Source organism: Colias croceus, chromosome 2, assembly GCF_905220415.1.
Source record: "Colias croceus chromosome 2, ilColCroc2.1".
NCBI classification, from domain to species: Eukaryota; Metazoa; Arthropoda; class Insecta; order Lepidoptera; family Pieridae; genus Colias; species Colias croceus.
This window is the reverse complement of record NC_059538.1, coordinates 1,149,339-1,164,118: the sequence shown is the minus strand read 5'-3', so window position 1 is coordinate 1,164,118 and position 14,780 is coordinate 1,149,339. Positions and strand designations below refer to the sequence as shown.

Here is a 14,780-nt window from a genome sequence, read left to right as displayed (position 1 = left end):
ATGAGAAAAGTCGTATAATAAAAAACTTTACTCTTATTAATAAGCGGAAATTAGCAGATTAATGGCATACTGTATAAAATTTGGCTTTCAGGCTTTTATTAAAATAATCATTTTCTTCCGAACACTGGCAGTACTGAGTTGCCACAGCCAAATTAGCCATTAAGAAAAATAAATAAATACCGGACAGCTGATATGTGTCAAATTTAAAATGCTAGATGTCAACAAGGTGTCAACTGTCAAATGTTCAATAAATAATTATTGTCCTTCGATTCGATGACTATAATTCAGTGGATTTATTTCTAATTCACTTTCATCATTCTTATTACATTCAGTGCTCAACATTACGGATTAGATACAGCTAGTAACTTGTTATATAACAAAATTGCGTATCGGGAATAATTTAAAATATTTATTTATTACTTATGTTTACTTTCAATTTGTGATATTTATCAGTGTGATAAGAATGTAGACATACAGTTATCGTTCAATGTAGGGCAAAATATCTCCTTAAAGTGAAAAGATGTATCGTTTTTACTGTTTCTGAAGTACTGTAGGAGTTGAAGGTAAGCATATTTATTTGTAAAAATTTTCAAACCATCACAACAGTGACTTTCACTTGCAAATTTAGATAAAGCATAATTTTGAATATACATTTAAAAATTTAAATTATATATAAAAATAAATCAATGAATATAAAAAGTAAGTAATATGTACATTTTCTATTTCATCATCTCAATATATATGTATAAATCTCGTGTCACAATGTTTGTCCTCAATGGAATCCTAAACCACTTAACCGATTTTAGTAAAATTCGCACACCATGTGCAGTTCGATCCAACTTGAGAGATAGGATAGTTTAAATCTCAAATCGTTTTAGAGAAAGCGGGCGAAGCCGTAGGCGGTAAGCTAGTTTTATATAAAAAAATCTATTGTACATAATTTATATGCCCAATAATAAATTTTCTCCATTTGTAATAATGTGCATTTTTCAATGAAAGTAGAAAAAAAAATTACCAACTATTAAATCACTTTAAATATGTATGCAGAAATAAGAAACTGGGAATAATTTACATGTAGTTAAATTTTGAAAGAAAAATGAAGTCTTTTGTTTTGTTAACTTTTGCTAATAAGCAAAAGCTTTGAAAACTGAAAATTTTTTTATTAAAAAAATTTCAGTATAGTACAGTAGTTATAATGTATTGTAAGAAAACACAGACTAATTCATTATCTGCTCAATTAACACCAAAAATTCAAAAAATTAAAACTTTTATGAAATGTAAGTGTAAAAATTTAATCAAGATTATTTTATCATTAATTCAAGTAAAGAATTTAATATTGTATTAATATCTTCAAATATAGGAGAACGTAGACATACAGTTATCGATAATTAAGTAGAAAATTAAAAAAAGGATTAAAATATAGGCCAAATATCATTATTGATGTGTTTGTCTTTGCAAGTTGTTATTGATAAAGTTACTTACAAGATAAGCAATAAGCATGCTTATCTATCTTAGTATCAGTTTGTTTATTTGCGAGTTTCATATTATCTTGCTTAGAATTGTTGTATATTTTCTATTGCATGTAATATTGTACATACATAGATGCAACTAGGAAGAAACATGTAATTTTTTGTATGAATTAGAAATTTTCTAATTCATTTTGTACTTTCGACTTATCATTTGTTACTAGTAGATACTCATCATTACAGACATAGTTAAAATGTAAATTTAGATATTATAAACAGTGTGTTGTCAATTTTTTTTCACTCTCTATTTCAGTCTATTATTAGAACTTGTATATTTTAATACTAAACAGATTAATAAAACCGTTTAAACTTGAAATAGACAAGAAATCATGTTTCTATTTTTGATAAAATATTCAAATAGGTAGTAAAAAGAAGTAGCTTTTCTCCCGCGGCATCGCTATTCACTAGCATTTTTTCGTGCGGCAACTTAAAATGTATTATAGGGGGTGTAGCGTAATGAATGCTAACTGGAGATAGAGCATGTTTTAGCAGTTCAGAAATATGCATTTTGTTTTTAATAAAAGCCCCTCGGTTTTCGAGATATTCGACATTTTTCGAAAATTCTATTAAATTACACCTTTTACCACTCTTGCGTAGAGCTGACGTATAATCCTCCATGTTATGATCAGCTGGCATTGCTTTTCTTTTAAAATACTAGATAAAACATGATATGCCACTTTCCGCCCCACCTACGGAGTCGCGGCTGAAGTTCGGAGAGATATTACGAATTTTCGATTGGGATAGACTTGGTCATGAAAATCTGTCACTGGCTCCCGGACTATTATTTACCAAACAATAATCTACAACAAGTAGATTGTTTTATAATTTGTTCTTATGAAAATAAATTCGAAAGATTGTTTAGCTAACATAATCTACGATTCGATCCATTGTTCTTATATGTTTAATGTTTATAATAACAAATTAATCTATTGATGGCATTGGTTATTGCAAGTGATAATAATAATCTAATGATTATCAAATATTAACTGAACGAATAATTATTAACCTTCGTCATGAACAAATTACGCGCATTTGTTTATCAAATTCCGCGATAGAAAAAAATGGTTTTTTTTTACAAATTATGTGGTTTCATTTCCGAAAATTGTTTGTAAAGGAAATAGATATAAAACTACAACAATCTCTTATCAGTCCATTAATTTAATTGTGCTTTTATTCGAGTTAATAAAAAGAGTTTATGTCTGTAGTAAAGATATTGCCTGCTTTCAGGTGTGGATATGGCTTTCAATTATTAGTTGTTTGAACTTTGTTGTCTTCCGCACTTGAAATTCATTTGCAGTTGTTGAAATTACACATTTTGACAATATTTTCAAATTACAAAAAAATTATAATAATAAAAAATTCAGCTCTTTCAGAGAGTACCTAGGTAGAGTATTCTAATAATTTTTATTTATTACTTAATAGTAAAAAATAGCATATGACTGATGTACACAGCAGATGATGTATGTACAGAAATTAAATCTTATCCATCCAAAATTGGTTTAATTTGCCGCCATAAACTCGTTTTCGTTGAATTTAGCTCGGGTATTTTTCTCTCCTTTTTCGCCAAGTTTTACATCTAGGAATAAAAAAAAACTGTAAAAAAGTCATTGCCAAAAAAAGCTAACTTTTTTTTAATTTGCAAATAAAAGGCGCCAAGATGCACATGTGGATGTGGTTCGGCTATGACGTCGGCGATCTGCTGTTCGCTGGGCTCACCATCAACACGAGATGGAGCTTTGCTCTCACATGGATCGTGCTGTTCTTCGTCGCGCTGCTATTTGAGGCGTCCAAGGTAAATTCGAAATCCATACTTAATACTTAATATTAATAAATGCGAAAGTAACTCTGTCTGTCTGTCTGTTACTCAATCACGCTTAAACTACTGAACCGATTTTCATGAAATTTGGTAGGGAGATATTTTGATACCCGAGAAAGAACATAGGCTACTTTTTATCCCGGGAAAATGACGCAATCGAGGAAATCACACGGGAACGGGAACTATGCGGGTTTTTCTTTGACTCCGCGGGCGAAGCCACGGGCGGAATCCTAGTAAATAATATAACAAAAAATTTAACAAAGTCACACGAAATAATAACAACAAAAATTTAGACTAAGTCTTTTAAAAAGGTGTAGCAATACTACAATTGAAGAATTGTCATACAGAAAATGTACAGAAACGATATTTTTTTATGTATATGGTACAGTACAGAGCAAATAATAAAAAAGTAGGTCTTGTTGAAGTATTTATAAATATTTAAACTGCGTATGCAAAAGAGAGAGGCAGTGCACAACAATTGTTAGGAAATGCAATTATATTGCAAGATAGGGAGGCGTTGAATTTGCTGGCATTTCCATTCACTTACAAACCTAACGCAAAAACGCAAAATCCTTATTCCTATAGACCGGAGACCCTATAGTCATTAGATTTGATATCAAAATATAAAATTGGGCTTATACCTATTTGCGATTTAGCAACAATTAATCCTACATTATTTTTTTTTACTTTTGCGTTGCACTTGCCACAGAATAAAAAAAAGTTGATTATTATTTATTGCCGATGCAATCTCAACACAACCCGTGAGAAATGTCACTACATTTCTCAAGTCCTAATGATATTTGCACGACTATCTTAAAAGTAGTGTAATGTTGTCAGTTTATACATAATAATGTTATACGTAGTTAGCACTTACACTTCGAAATGTATTTAAAAGGCTCTCTTGTAGAGTATAGAATGCATGCATGATAAAATCTGCATCATAACCGTATTTAACACAATTTAAATAAAAAAAATATGGCCAGTAAATTGACCACTTAACATCATGTGGTTCACATGCCCCTTTTCTAACTCTGTTGTCTAGATTAATTAAAAGTTAAAACAATTTCAGGCTTTTAAGACAGTTTTTTTTTATTTTATTATAATGTTTATATAATATTTTGTAAATAAATGTGTGTCTATGTCTATGTCTAGGTATGTCTATTAGCAGACTAAAAACATTTCTTTTAAATAGGTATATTTAGCGAGGGTGCAGCGGGAAGCCCACAAGAAGCTGTTCCCTTACAGATCGGATGAGAGAAGAAACTTGCTATGTGAACGGTAAGCATTTATATACAGTTATCTATATGCAAAAAATGATAAATTTCGTACAATACGACAAAAAATATAACTATGATTAAACAATTTTAATAAGTCACACTTACAAATTGAGTACCTACACACTTACAAATTGAGTAGGTACCTAACGAGTAACGATTCCGAAAAAAGTTATAACATATATTTTTTTTCAAACTCGTTACATTCGTTATCTTTGGTTTTGATGAGTTAATTATCTTTATCTAAAAAAAAGGTTAAAAACTAGATAATTTATTAAACTCTACTCCATATACACTATACAGGTATGAATTAACTGTAATTTGATTATATCCATACATTTGTATAGGGTGCGGTTATGTTGCAGGAAAAACCAATCTGTCGAACATCCCGTAATTTCTCAATAACCGTTGTAATTGTTGCTTCCTTCAAAACAATATTAATCCGTAGATGATGAAAATTTCGTAAGTCTTCGAAAGTATAATATCGAAAAAAAGAGTCCAATACGCTCCAAAAGTTACGACAAATAAAATTAAGGAAATGACGTAAAACGAACACATAAAACTATTTCGTTATTACTCCAATAAATTGATATAAATTCCATGTATTCATTGATTATGTGATTGTATGTTTCCTTTAGCATTCGCCGCGAATAAAATGTTACCGTAAAAGGTATGACCGTGACCTGCTTTGTAACCACGACTTAAAGTAACTAATTTATTCGATTAATGAGATGATAAGTACTACGAAGTATGTTGTATTAAGGGGACTAGAAGAGCTAAACGCGAGTTTTATAATGCTTAAAAGTATAATGATTAACTGCAGTAAAATATCTTAGACATGAGACAAATATACGATATTCTTCAGGAGATATACTAGCTAGATAGTGTGTTGAAAACACTCGATTTTACTCGATAGAAAAAAAATCACAAAGGTACCTCTAAAAAATCTTTTGATGTTTTAAAACCAGTCACTCAAGTTCAGCTAGCTCTAAGTCTGTAGTCCTCTTAAGGGCCGCGTCCAAAGATTTCAGATGTGTTCTAATTGAGTTATGACATAATATTAAGACCAAGCTTGCAGTATTTAGGGCCGGCTTCGCAGTTTCCTGATATGTTCTACATCGTATATGTGACAACTGACAACTAAAATGACAAATTATGTATGAAATTAGGCTGTAATGGACATGGTTAGCAAGCGGATACGAAGCCGGAACTTTAATTGCGAAAGTTGTATATAAACAGGATTAGGGATAAAAAGCTACTTAATATTTTTAGAACGAAAGTTCAATGTACCAAATCATCCTTGTTCTTGTTTGTTACGTGTCCAAGCTCTTAAGCTCAAGATAAAGTATAAGAAGAGCCTTTTCCTTTCAGACTACGACATTGGGGCCTTCAAGAAAAGAGCTTATTTTGTCCATAAAAGGCCGGCAAAGCACCTGTAACACTGCCCCTTTGCTTGCTCTGACATGGAAAAAAAGACAAAGCTTCTTTGTAGTATTTCGAGCAATAATAAAATTATTATTGGAATAGAAAATAGAATTGGTTGCTACAACATTCCACAGCGGACCAACAACAATAATAATTTATTTAAGTATGTATTAAAATTGCAGGGAACAAGGTAACCCTATGGAGCCGACGACGAGCAGAAACACGAGCACGGGACAGGTCAGCCGCTGGTCTTCATTCCAAGTGAGGTAATACATAATTACCTGAGAGTTGAATCAAATAAAAATAATATATGAAAACATTTAAAGAATGTAATTTTTTAAAGGATAGGCCATACGTGATCACACGATAGGCTAGAGGCGTTGCCCCGGTTTGGCAAAGAGACCCGGGACGGGTTAGAGTCCTGTTCGTGATTTCGTTTATTAAGCATTTGAATACTGTAAAACTATTAAAATAATATTTGATTAACGTATACAAGTCCAAATAAAATGTTGGAGTAAAGGCAACTTGCCAAACTGCTTATGTCTGAATTTTGTGTTAATAAAATATGTGTTATACACTCAGTCATATCTTTATTGTTTTACATATTTGAAGTAATTGGTTTTGCAGTGCGTGTATATAGCGTGTTTTGCAATGGATCGTTTAGTCAAATCCAAATCATAGTTATCGCATTGAGTTACAACAGTTATCTATTCTATATATAAATGACTCTCAATTGCGTGATAAGCTGCAATTTATTTATGGTGATTAATAATCGCCATCTGGCTGTTATATCACAATTTAAATTGAAAGTACCTAAGTACCTATTTAGGCATAAATTAAAGATCGTCAAAATGAAAAAAAAAATTGAGTCGAAAAAATTGAACCGTACGAATAATCCCTGATATTATTAGACTTATCAATTATTTTTCGTGACGCTATGCTAAAATTACATGCAGCATTTATGCAATATAACTTTTTTTAGATTTTTCCAGAAAAATTCTTCCGCAACTTCCGAATTCTTCTATAGGTTTAAGTGAAAGTAATTTTTAAAAAGTGAACCGAGTAATAAAGTAACATAGAAAATACATTTATTTACACAAGAAATATTAAGCTTGCACAAAAAAGGTCTCCTGGATCCTTTTTTCCATAATTACTATAAATTTGGTGGGGCATAACACCCAAGTGACAGAAAATATTCCGCCCCTCCAGGACGCTAGTGAACTTGCACCAGACCACAGTGTTCCTGGTGCACAATATAGTGGGCTACCTGCTCATGCTGGTGGTCATGGTGTACAACGTGCATCTCATGCTCGCTGTCGTATTTGGCATGATGCTGGGTGAGTCTTGTAGGAATTAGGGTATAAGGCGTTAGAATGTTTATCCTACCTTTACCCAATGTTATTTTGTTATACATATTACTTGAAAGAATGTTAAGGGATATAAGCAAATAATCTAACCTTAAGCTAAAACAGATCATAAATGAACAGAATGGTAGATTAGTCTCTGAATTTACTTTTGTCCTTCTGAATTATTATACACCTTGATATTCTTCCATCAATATTCTACCAGTGATTGGAGATTTTATCTATGATAATAATAATGTTTCTATAAAAAGAGAGCAAAGCTACAAAAATACCCAACGAGTTGTGGCATCATAAAAACCAGCTATTCGTTATGTATTGTGCATTCTATTTTACATTGTAATGACAAAGGTGGAAATTCGCCAAATGCACGTTTTTAAATAGATTATGTAAATTGTAGTTCACTGCACTACCAAGCATTTATTTGTATATAATCATATTAGTGCTGATTTACACAGGGTCAGTAACTGACTACAAATTCGAGGCAAATCAGTGCTGACCCGAAAAAAACCCTGTGTAAACAGATTTGAAGTCAGTACAGAGGCTTGAAGTCGGCGCTGAGTTGAATGTTCGGACACGAATATTTTAGAGTCAGTTGGCGCCCCCCGCTACCCGCGCACCCCCAAGTCAGCCAAATAAACCCCGTGTAAACAGACAAGTCAGTGCTTGGTTAGTCATTGCCGCTGAGTTGTAGAGTGACCACGTTTTTTTCGCTGGCGATAAAAATGACCTGTAAGCGAAGACGAAACCTTAAAATTGGTGCAATTATATGGCAAAAACGAGTGCCTTTGGGATATTAAATCCCTAAATCCATTTTCTTACCCATTGTCGTTTATTTTTAGTTATATCTCATTTTCTACAATTTCTATTTACTCATTCAACAGCAAAATTGATAAATTTTTCAACAAATAATTAAATCGTCGTTTCAGTTGTTTTCGTGAATTCATTTTTCCCACTGACTTCACAAACGTGTGGTCACCGTGAGAAACGCACCACTACTACTTACTTCATGTAAACAGTTAAAGTCAGTCGCGGCGCCGAAATTGGCGCCGCGACTGACTAGTCTACTGACCCTTTGTAAATCAGCACTTATGTAAAATCGTCTAGATTTTGGATATTCTTGGAAATATTTATCTAATATCTTTACTAATATTAGGAATGCGAAAGTTACTCGGTATCTCTGTAACGTTATAATTTATTATTGGAATGACGAATCTGGATAAATAGATGTATCGAACCTTGGAAGGAATAGGATAGGCTACTTTTTGTCTTAAACTCGAAGGGAATATAAAATAGAAATTTATGTAATGTGAATCAGAGAGAAGTAGAGCCATGTGCATAAAAAGCTAGTTTAATATAAATGTATATTAATTATTATTATTATTTCAGGTTATTTCCTTTTCGGGACCAAGTTGACTCTTCTACAGATGCAATGTTTCGGCACCAAGCGGATGGTCATTTGTACTCCGGAGTGTGATGATACAGGTAATTGATAATTTATAAATAGCTTTACTCATAAATTTTAGAAAATGTCATTGATCAGTACTTTGTTTCTGTACTTACTTCTTGATTCCAAATGACTTGAGCGTGAAAGAGACAGAGCACTGCACTTATTTTTTTTAAGATCACTTGTGCTTTTATTATGTTTGGGTTGTGCGGCATTATGAATTACATATCTTTCCTAAAAATAATCATAAAATCTTAAATGTCTGTGTTAAACGCGATTAGTAGTAGTAGTACAATCTACATCTGATTATAAAATTTTATCGAAAACCCTTTGAGTAACAAAAATCCAGTCATTCAATCCTATTCCATAAAATCAAGAGTTTCTGGATTCGATTTCTAAGTTCTACCACAGTGGGCTTTTTCTTGGCTTTTTTTTTTTATTGTCGAGAAAACCGTCATATGGAGCTACTTACCATCTTCGGTGTTCCCAAGCGGATTCGTTTGACCCGCCCTTTGCCCGCTAGAGCGATAAAAAAAATCACTTCCAGATCGCTGCAACACGGAGAAAAATAGCTCGAGTACGAGATATCTCTTATATTGTATAGGCACCAACTAGACAGACAGACACACTGACAGACAGGCCACTACAAACCGGGTAACAGTACACACAACTCCCAGATCGCTGTAACACGGAGAAGTGTAGCTGGGAGCAGTGCGAGGGCAAGCTGTGCAAGCAGCTGGACGCGCTCGAGCTGCAACAAACTGACACTGCGCTCTCTGACCCGTATCCGCCATCTTGAGTACGCGATATCAGTTAAATTGTAGGCTTGGCAGTTTTTGATCTAGTTCTTTGTTCAATCTATCGTATTTTGAGGGTAGTACGTAGTATGCAACGTTGTGTTGTTTTTTGTATTTCTTATAACAGTGCCTTTGACAGTGTTCGTAAATATCACATAGATTGAATTTAGAGAGAGGCCGTAGTGCTTTGTAGTTTGAGTTATGTATTTATGGCTTCAAGCTAGTTCGATTTTATATCTCGTATCGCTGTTTGCCGTAAAAGAGGCCTTTCGTTACGCATTCGCCCTAAATAGTTAATTGACCAGTGCGCTTTACGCTTATGAAGTACTTTTGACATTGTAGCCTTGATTGTACGTTGAATTAGTGGTTTATATAGGATAGATGTTGTTTTCCTCTGTATTTTCTACCTGTGTATCCGTTTTAGGGAGTAGATTCAAAGCTCAATGTATTTTTTGGTAGCAAAACACTTAACCTATTTTTCCACCATAGTAAAATTGAGATATGTTGACTAGACCAGTAATTTATACAGTGTGCAAATTTGTGATGGGTCTTGGATGGAAAGTACCTACTTGAAATACTGAAAATAGCAAATTTTTCTGAAAGAATACATTCCCTTATTTAAAAAAAAGAAAGAAATAGAACTGCATTAAAAGATTTTCGAAAATTTACTTGCATCGACCGGGAATCAAGTACTTTCCCTCCAGGGCCCATCGAAAATTTCCACACTGTATACTTAGTTATCTACATAAACCATTGATATGACCATTAATAATATCTTTTATTCCCAGCGGAGAGCTCCACCCCGCCGCTTCTAACGTCCACACACAGCACGGAGTCGGACATTTTCATTTGCCAAACGCGCACCTGCATACAGCCCTCACACTACTTCCCCGCGAGCACGTCCACGGAACAAAACCCCACGTGCTATTATGGCGCCAAAAGATGCCCGTCAAAAGTGGCCAGAGCGAAAAAATCACAAGCGTCAACTTCGCACTGTCGTCACGAAAATGAAAAAGAAGACAGCCCTGGCGTGGAAGACGCGCAGCTTCTCAGAACTGAACGCCAGGGCTGCTGCAAAAAGAAACAAGAGACGCCGCCAGAAGAGAAATGTTGCAAGTCTAGTCAAGATACAAAAGTTGTTGTTCATGAGAGAAATGATGAGGACGGTTCGGAAAGTGCAGTTCTGAGAGAGGATAGTCCTCAAATCACGTGCTGCCATAATGTTAAACCAACCGCCAGTGAGAGTCAAGAAGAAATTATGAAAGTGTGATCATTTTCACCATGTGATGCATTGTTGTATATTTAATTGAATCGAATTTAGTATGTTTATTGTTAATAATAAAAAGACTTGTGTGTGGACTCTATGGTCGCTCATGTGTAGTGTAAAAACCAATATTGGTGCTTATAAAAAAATAGATTATTTATTTAATTTTGTTTCACTCTTGTTTTGTGCCAAATATTTTTTATCTCTATTCGAAATACGTAATTATAGGATAGTTATTGAATACTAAATTTATTTTTTCATAAGAATTTGTGTTTTATTTTGGACATTCCTTACCTATAATAAATTTACAATTGTGTTAAAATGAAAAAAGATTTGTTTTTTTGCATGTAGTAAGTCTAAGATCCCACAGCAGGATCAGTGCGTTCATAGTTTTTTTGCTAAAACCATAATTTTATGTATATTAATTATAATAAGGAGAAAAAAATGTTGTGTGGTTTTATGAAACCACGGTAAAAGTGAAACTTTTTTTCACACTATAGACATCTTAATATATATAAATCTCGTGTCACAATGTTTGTCCTCAATGGACTCCTAAACCACTTAACCGATTATAATAAAATTCGCACACCATGTGCAGTTCGATCCAACTTGAGAGATAGAATAGTTTTTATAAAAAAACGTAAACATGTAGGTACCACGGGCGAAGCCGGGGCGAAAAGCTAGTTTAACTATAAAATTTTCGAATAATATTAGCTGCACTGACAAGCGCCTTTCACTTTATACCTACTCGGCAGCCGACCGTCACGCCGCACGCGACATGGGCTACACAGACCAAAAAGTTTGAGACGATATAATAAAAGTTTCACTTTAAAAATTGATATTTTTCGGAAAACATTTCCGAAAAATCGATAAGAAAAAAAAATAATTAAAAATGCTTGCGACCAAATTTTGACTGGCAACCTATTCTCCATTAATTTTATAAATATACATAAAATGCAAAAAAAAAAAAACTATGAACACACTAATCCTGCGGTGGGATTTCGTACTATAAAGAATTACTTTCTTAAGCGACTGGACCGATAGCCAAAAATTCTTATTCTTCAATGTAACTGAGTAACGTGGCTATTGGCTATATCTGTTCCTAGATAAATAATAGGCCTAATTAATCTACCAAAACCCACCCAAGGTTCCAAGGTGTAAAAAATCAGACATAAATTCTCTTTCATCGCATGCGCTGCGGAAACTATTGGTGATACAACAATAATATGTTCTACAATGTTAAACTTAGTTAAATGTTAAAAAAAAAAACGTTACGTGGTCTCCAACTATATTCTAGTTACGGCACTCTACTTTACATTTTATAAGTTGATAGAAATGCTGATAAATATCAGGCGAATTTACAATAACAACCATGTGATCACTATACAATATATAGGCTGCGGCAAAGTTAACCTAAGTTTTCAATTTCGATAACTAAAGGCCTGCCTAGCAGAGGTTCTTTGGTGCTTGAGACAAATATCTCTGAATCGTGTAAAAAATGTCCATAGTCTATTTCTTGCGACTCAACGCCTAGAGTAACTATAATCTTTTCTTGCCTTGAATTTGAGAGCGTTCAAAACACCTAATGTAGATTGTAAAATTCGTTTGCGTTGTTAGTCCTAGATTGTAGTGTGCGTTGTTAGGCCTTTTTATGATTTTCTATTTTGTTTCTGCAATTCCCCCTTATTTTTGTCTAGTCCCGTCTCTCGGTATGCATCATACTTTGTGAGACATTTTTAACAGTACAAAGACAAGGGACATTAGAAAGCTACACTATTTACTCCTGAGTGATATTGTAGGCTATATTTCCACTGATTTTTATATTCATATCTTGGGTCAAGTGGCTAGGTGTCGATTTTTTAAGGAAATGTAAAAAGAAAACCAAAAAATATTCTCAATAGTATTTATTAATCATAATAGAACGTTACATAAAGTATATTAAAATAATGCTTACATAAACTTAAAACTAGCTACACGTTACAAAAATCACATCATCACGGCGGGCGCGGTCAGCTTGTGAGATTCTTAAATATAACGGATTCCCACGACGTTCTATTTTATAAGACTATACAATTCAAAGGAATCAATATTAAATGCCTGCTTTTTAGAATTAAAATATTTTATTCTACGAAAAAATATCTTTTTTATATGCACTTCTGCATATACTAGACCAAAATATCCTTATCAACTAGTACAATTTATAAAAAATAAATACAAAAACGAGTAGCAAATTTTCATTTGAACTTGACAATTAAAATACAACTTAATATACACTTTTTTCTCATAATATATTACTGACCATCGTTAAATCTACCCACACTTACAACAAACAGGTCAACGTCGTGGAAATTTTACTCTATAAATTATAAATATCGTGTCAAATCATAATGACATCGAAAGTCAACATGTGTAGCTTACACTATTTTCCATGATATTTTTAGTGTATCTCCGATAGACATCACATAACCGCACCCTCAACTGCGAGGTTAAACAACACTAAATTAAATATGGCTTAGCTTCCAGTCACAGTAAACAAAACGCGCATTAGTCCATACAAAACGTTCGAAACGGGTCACTCACACGAACATAAGGATCAACATAATATATCGCATAGATGTGTATGTTTGCGTGAGAGTAGTTTCGAACATTTTTTAGGGAGTTTCGCTATTGTTCGTATGTTTACTATGTTCCAGTATTTAAGAAATGGTTTGATTGTTTCTTGCTAGCGAAACTTGAATTAGGTATTATTTATGGGTTATTAAAACAATAATAAGAAATTTGTTTTGTAGTTCGACGTAATAAAATTATTAAATACTTTCCATTGACCAATAAATAGTTAAAAACAAATTCAAGTCTCGCCCATAGACAATAAATAGGAAAAAAGACATGGAATGAAAGTGGTGTTAGTAAACATTAGAAGGGGAAAAACTTTACCACAACATAAAACTACGTGCCTATCGTATTAACAGTGCTATACGCGACACAGACTTTGCAATATAATCAAATATAAAATTTAATTTACAAAATTGTTTTAATCAAATGACTAAGGGCGGCCGTACACGGACCGCTTCAAGCAGTTGAGACCGACCGCTTGAAGCCGCGACCGCGCGAACTATTGGCATTCATTCACCGCCGTACACGTGACGGCTCGAGCCGTCACGACCGCTTCAAGCCGTCAACTGCATGACGAAATTCCACCGTGCCATTGACGGCTCGCAAGCGGTCGTGAGGCATACACTGACTGCTCGAGCCGTTGACTGCGCTAGAACCGTCGACGGCTCCCTATCCCCCTGAAAATCAATGACTTGACTAGTCAAAAAATCAACCGCTCGAGCGGTTGGTAGCGACGCGACGGCTCGAGCGGTCAACAACCGACGGCTCGAGCAGTTGACGCCGACCGCTCGAGCCGTCCGTGTACGTCACTCAGCCGTTAACTGCTCGAGCGGTCCGTGTACGGCCGCCCTAAGCGACAATTAACATTTGGTACTGGGTAAAAAATTTTGAACAGCAAAAACTCAACCCGTGTAATAGAGAATGAAAAAAGGGATGAAAGACTTTTTTATTATTAAATAATATTAACACGAGAAATTAACGAATTTTTAAACAAAACAACAGTAAATTACAGTAATATTTTATACTATAGTCGAGCCAATTTAATAGGCAACATTTGACGTCTATCAATTTTATCTTCGAAGAGAGGTAACCTGCTTAAAAACATTGATTAAAGTGTATTAATCGATACGGATTTGAAACATTTGTCAATCGAATTTATTAATTTATGATGATTTTTATTCACAAGTAATCAATGTATTCGATTCTAGATGTCAGATTTCGATTTTTAGAGTAACGTCTCTAGTATTTAAAAAGAAA

At 33.7% G+C, this 14,780-nt stretch overlaps 1 protein-coding gene across 1 annotated transcript; it reads left to right on the top strand.

The window, feature by feature from the left end:
- Positions 1-262: 262 nt before the first annotated feature.
- On the top strand, positions 263-11,176 carry LOC123703466. The gene is made up of 7 exons (XM_045651470.1): positions 263-563; positions 3,176-3,318; positions 4,535-4,620; positions 6,224-6,307; positions 7,251-7,378; positions 8,792-8,887; positions 10,435-11,176. Exons 2-7 carry the CDS (start codon positions 3,184-3,186, stop codon positions 10,914-10,916), a joined length of 1,011 nt encoding a protein of 336 aa, XP_045507426.1. The 5' UTR covers positions 263-563; positions 3,176-3,183; the 3' UTR covers positions 10,917-11,176.
- The last annotated feature ends 3,604 nt before the right edge of the window (positions 11,177-14,780 follow it).

Bases quoted from the DNA above. Each gene is read 5' to 3' on its own strand.
- LOC123703466 (XM_045651470.1), top strand. From the start codon at position 3,184: ATGCACATGTGGATGTGGTTCGGCTATGACGTCGGCGATCTGCTGTTC. The intron at 6,308-7,250 runs GTAATACATAAT...CCGCCCCTCCAG, and splicing joins TGGTCTTCATTCCAAGTGAG to GACGCTAGTGAACTTGCACC. The intron at 7,379-8,791 runs GTGAGTCTTGTA...TTATTATTTCAG, and splicing joins CGTATTTGGCATGATGCTGG to GTTATTTCCTTTTCGGGACC.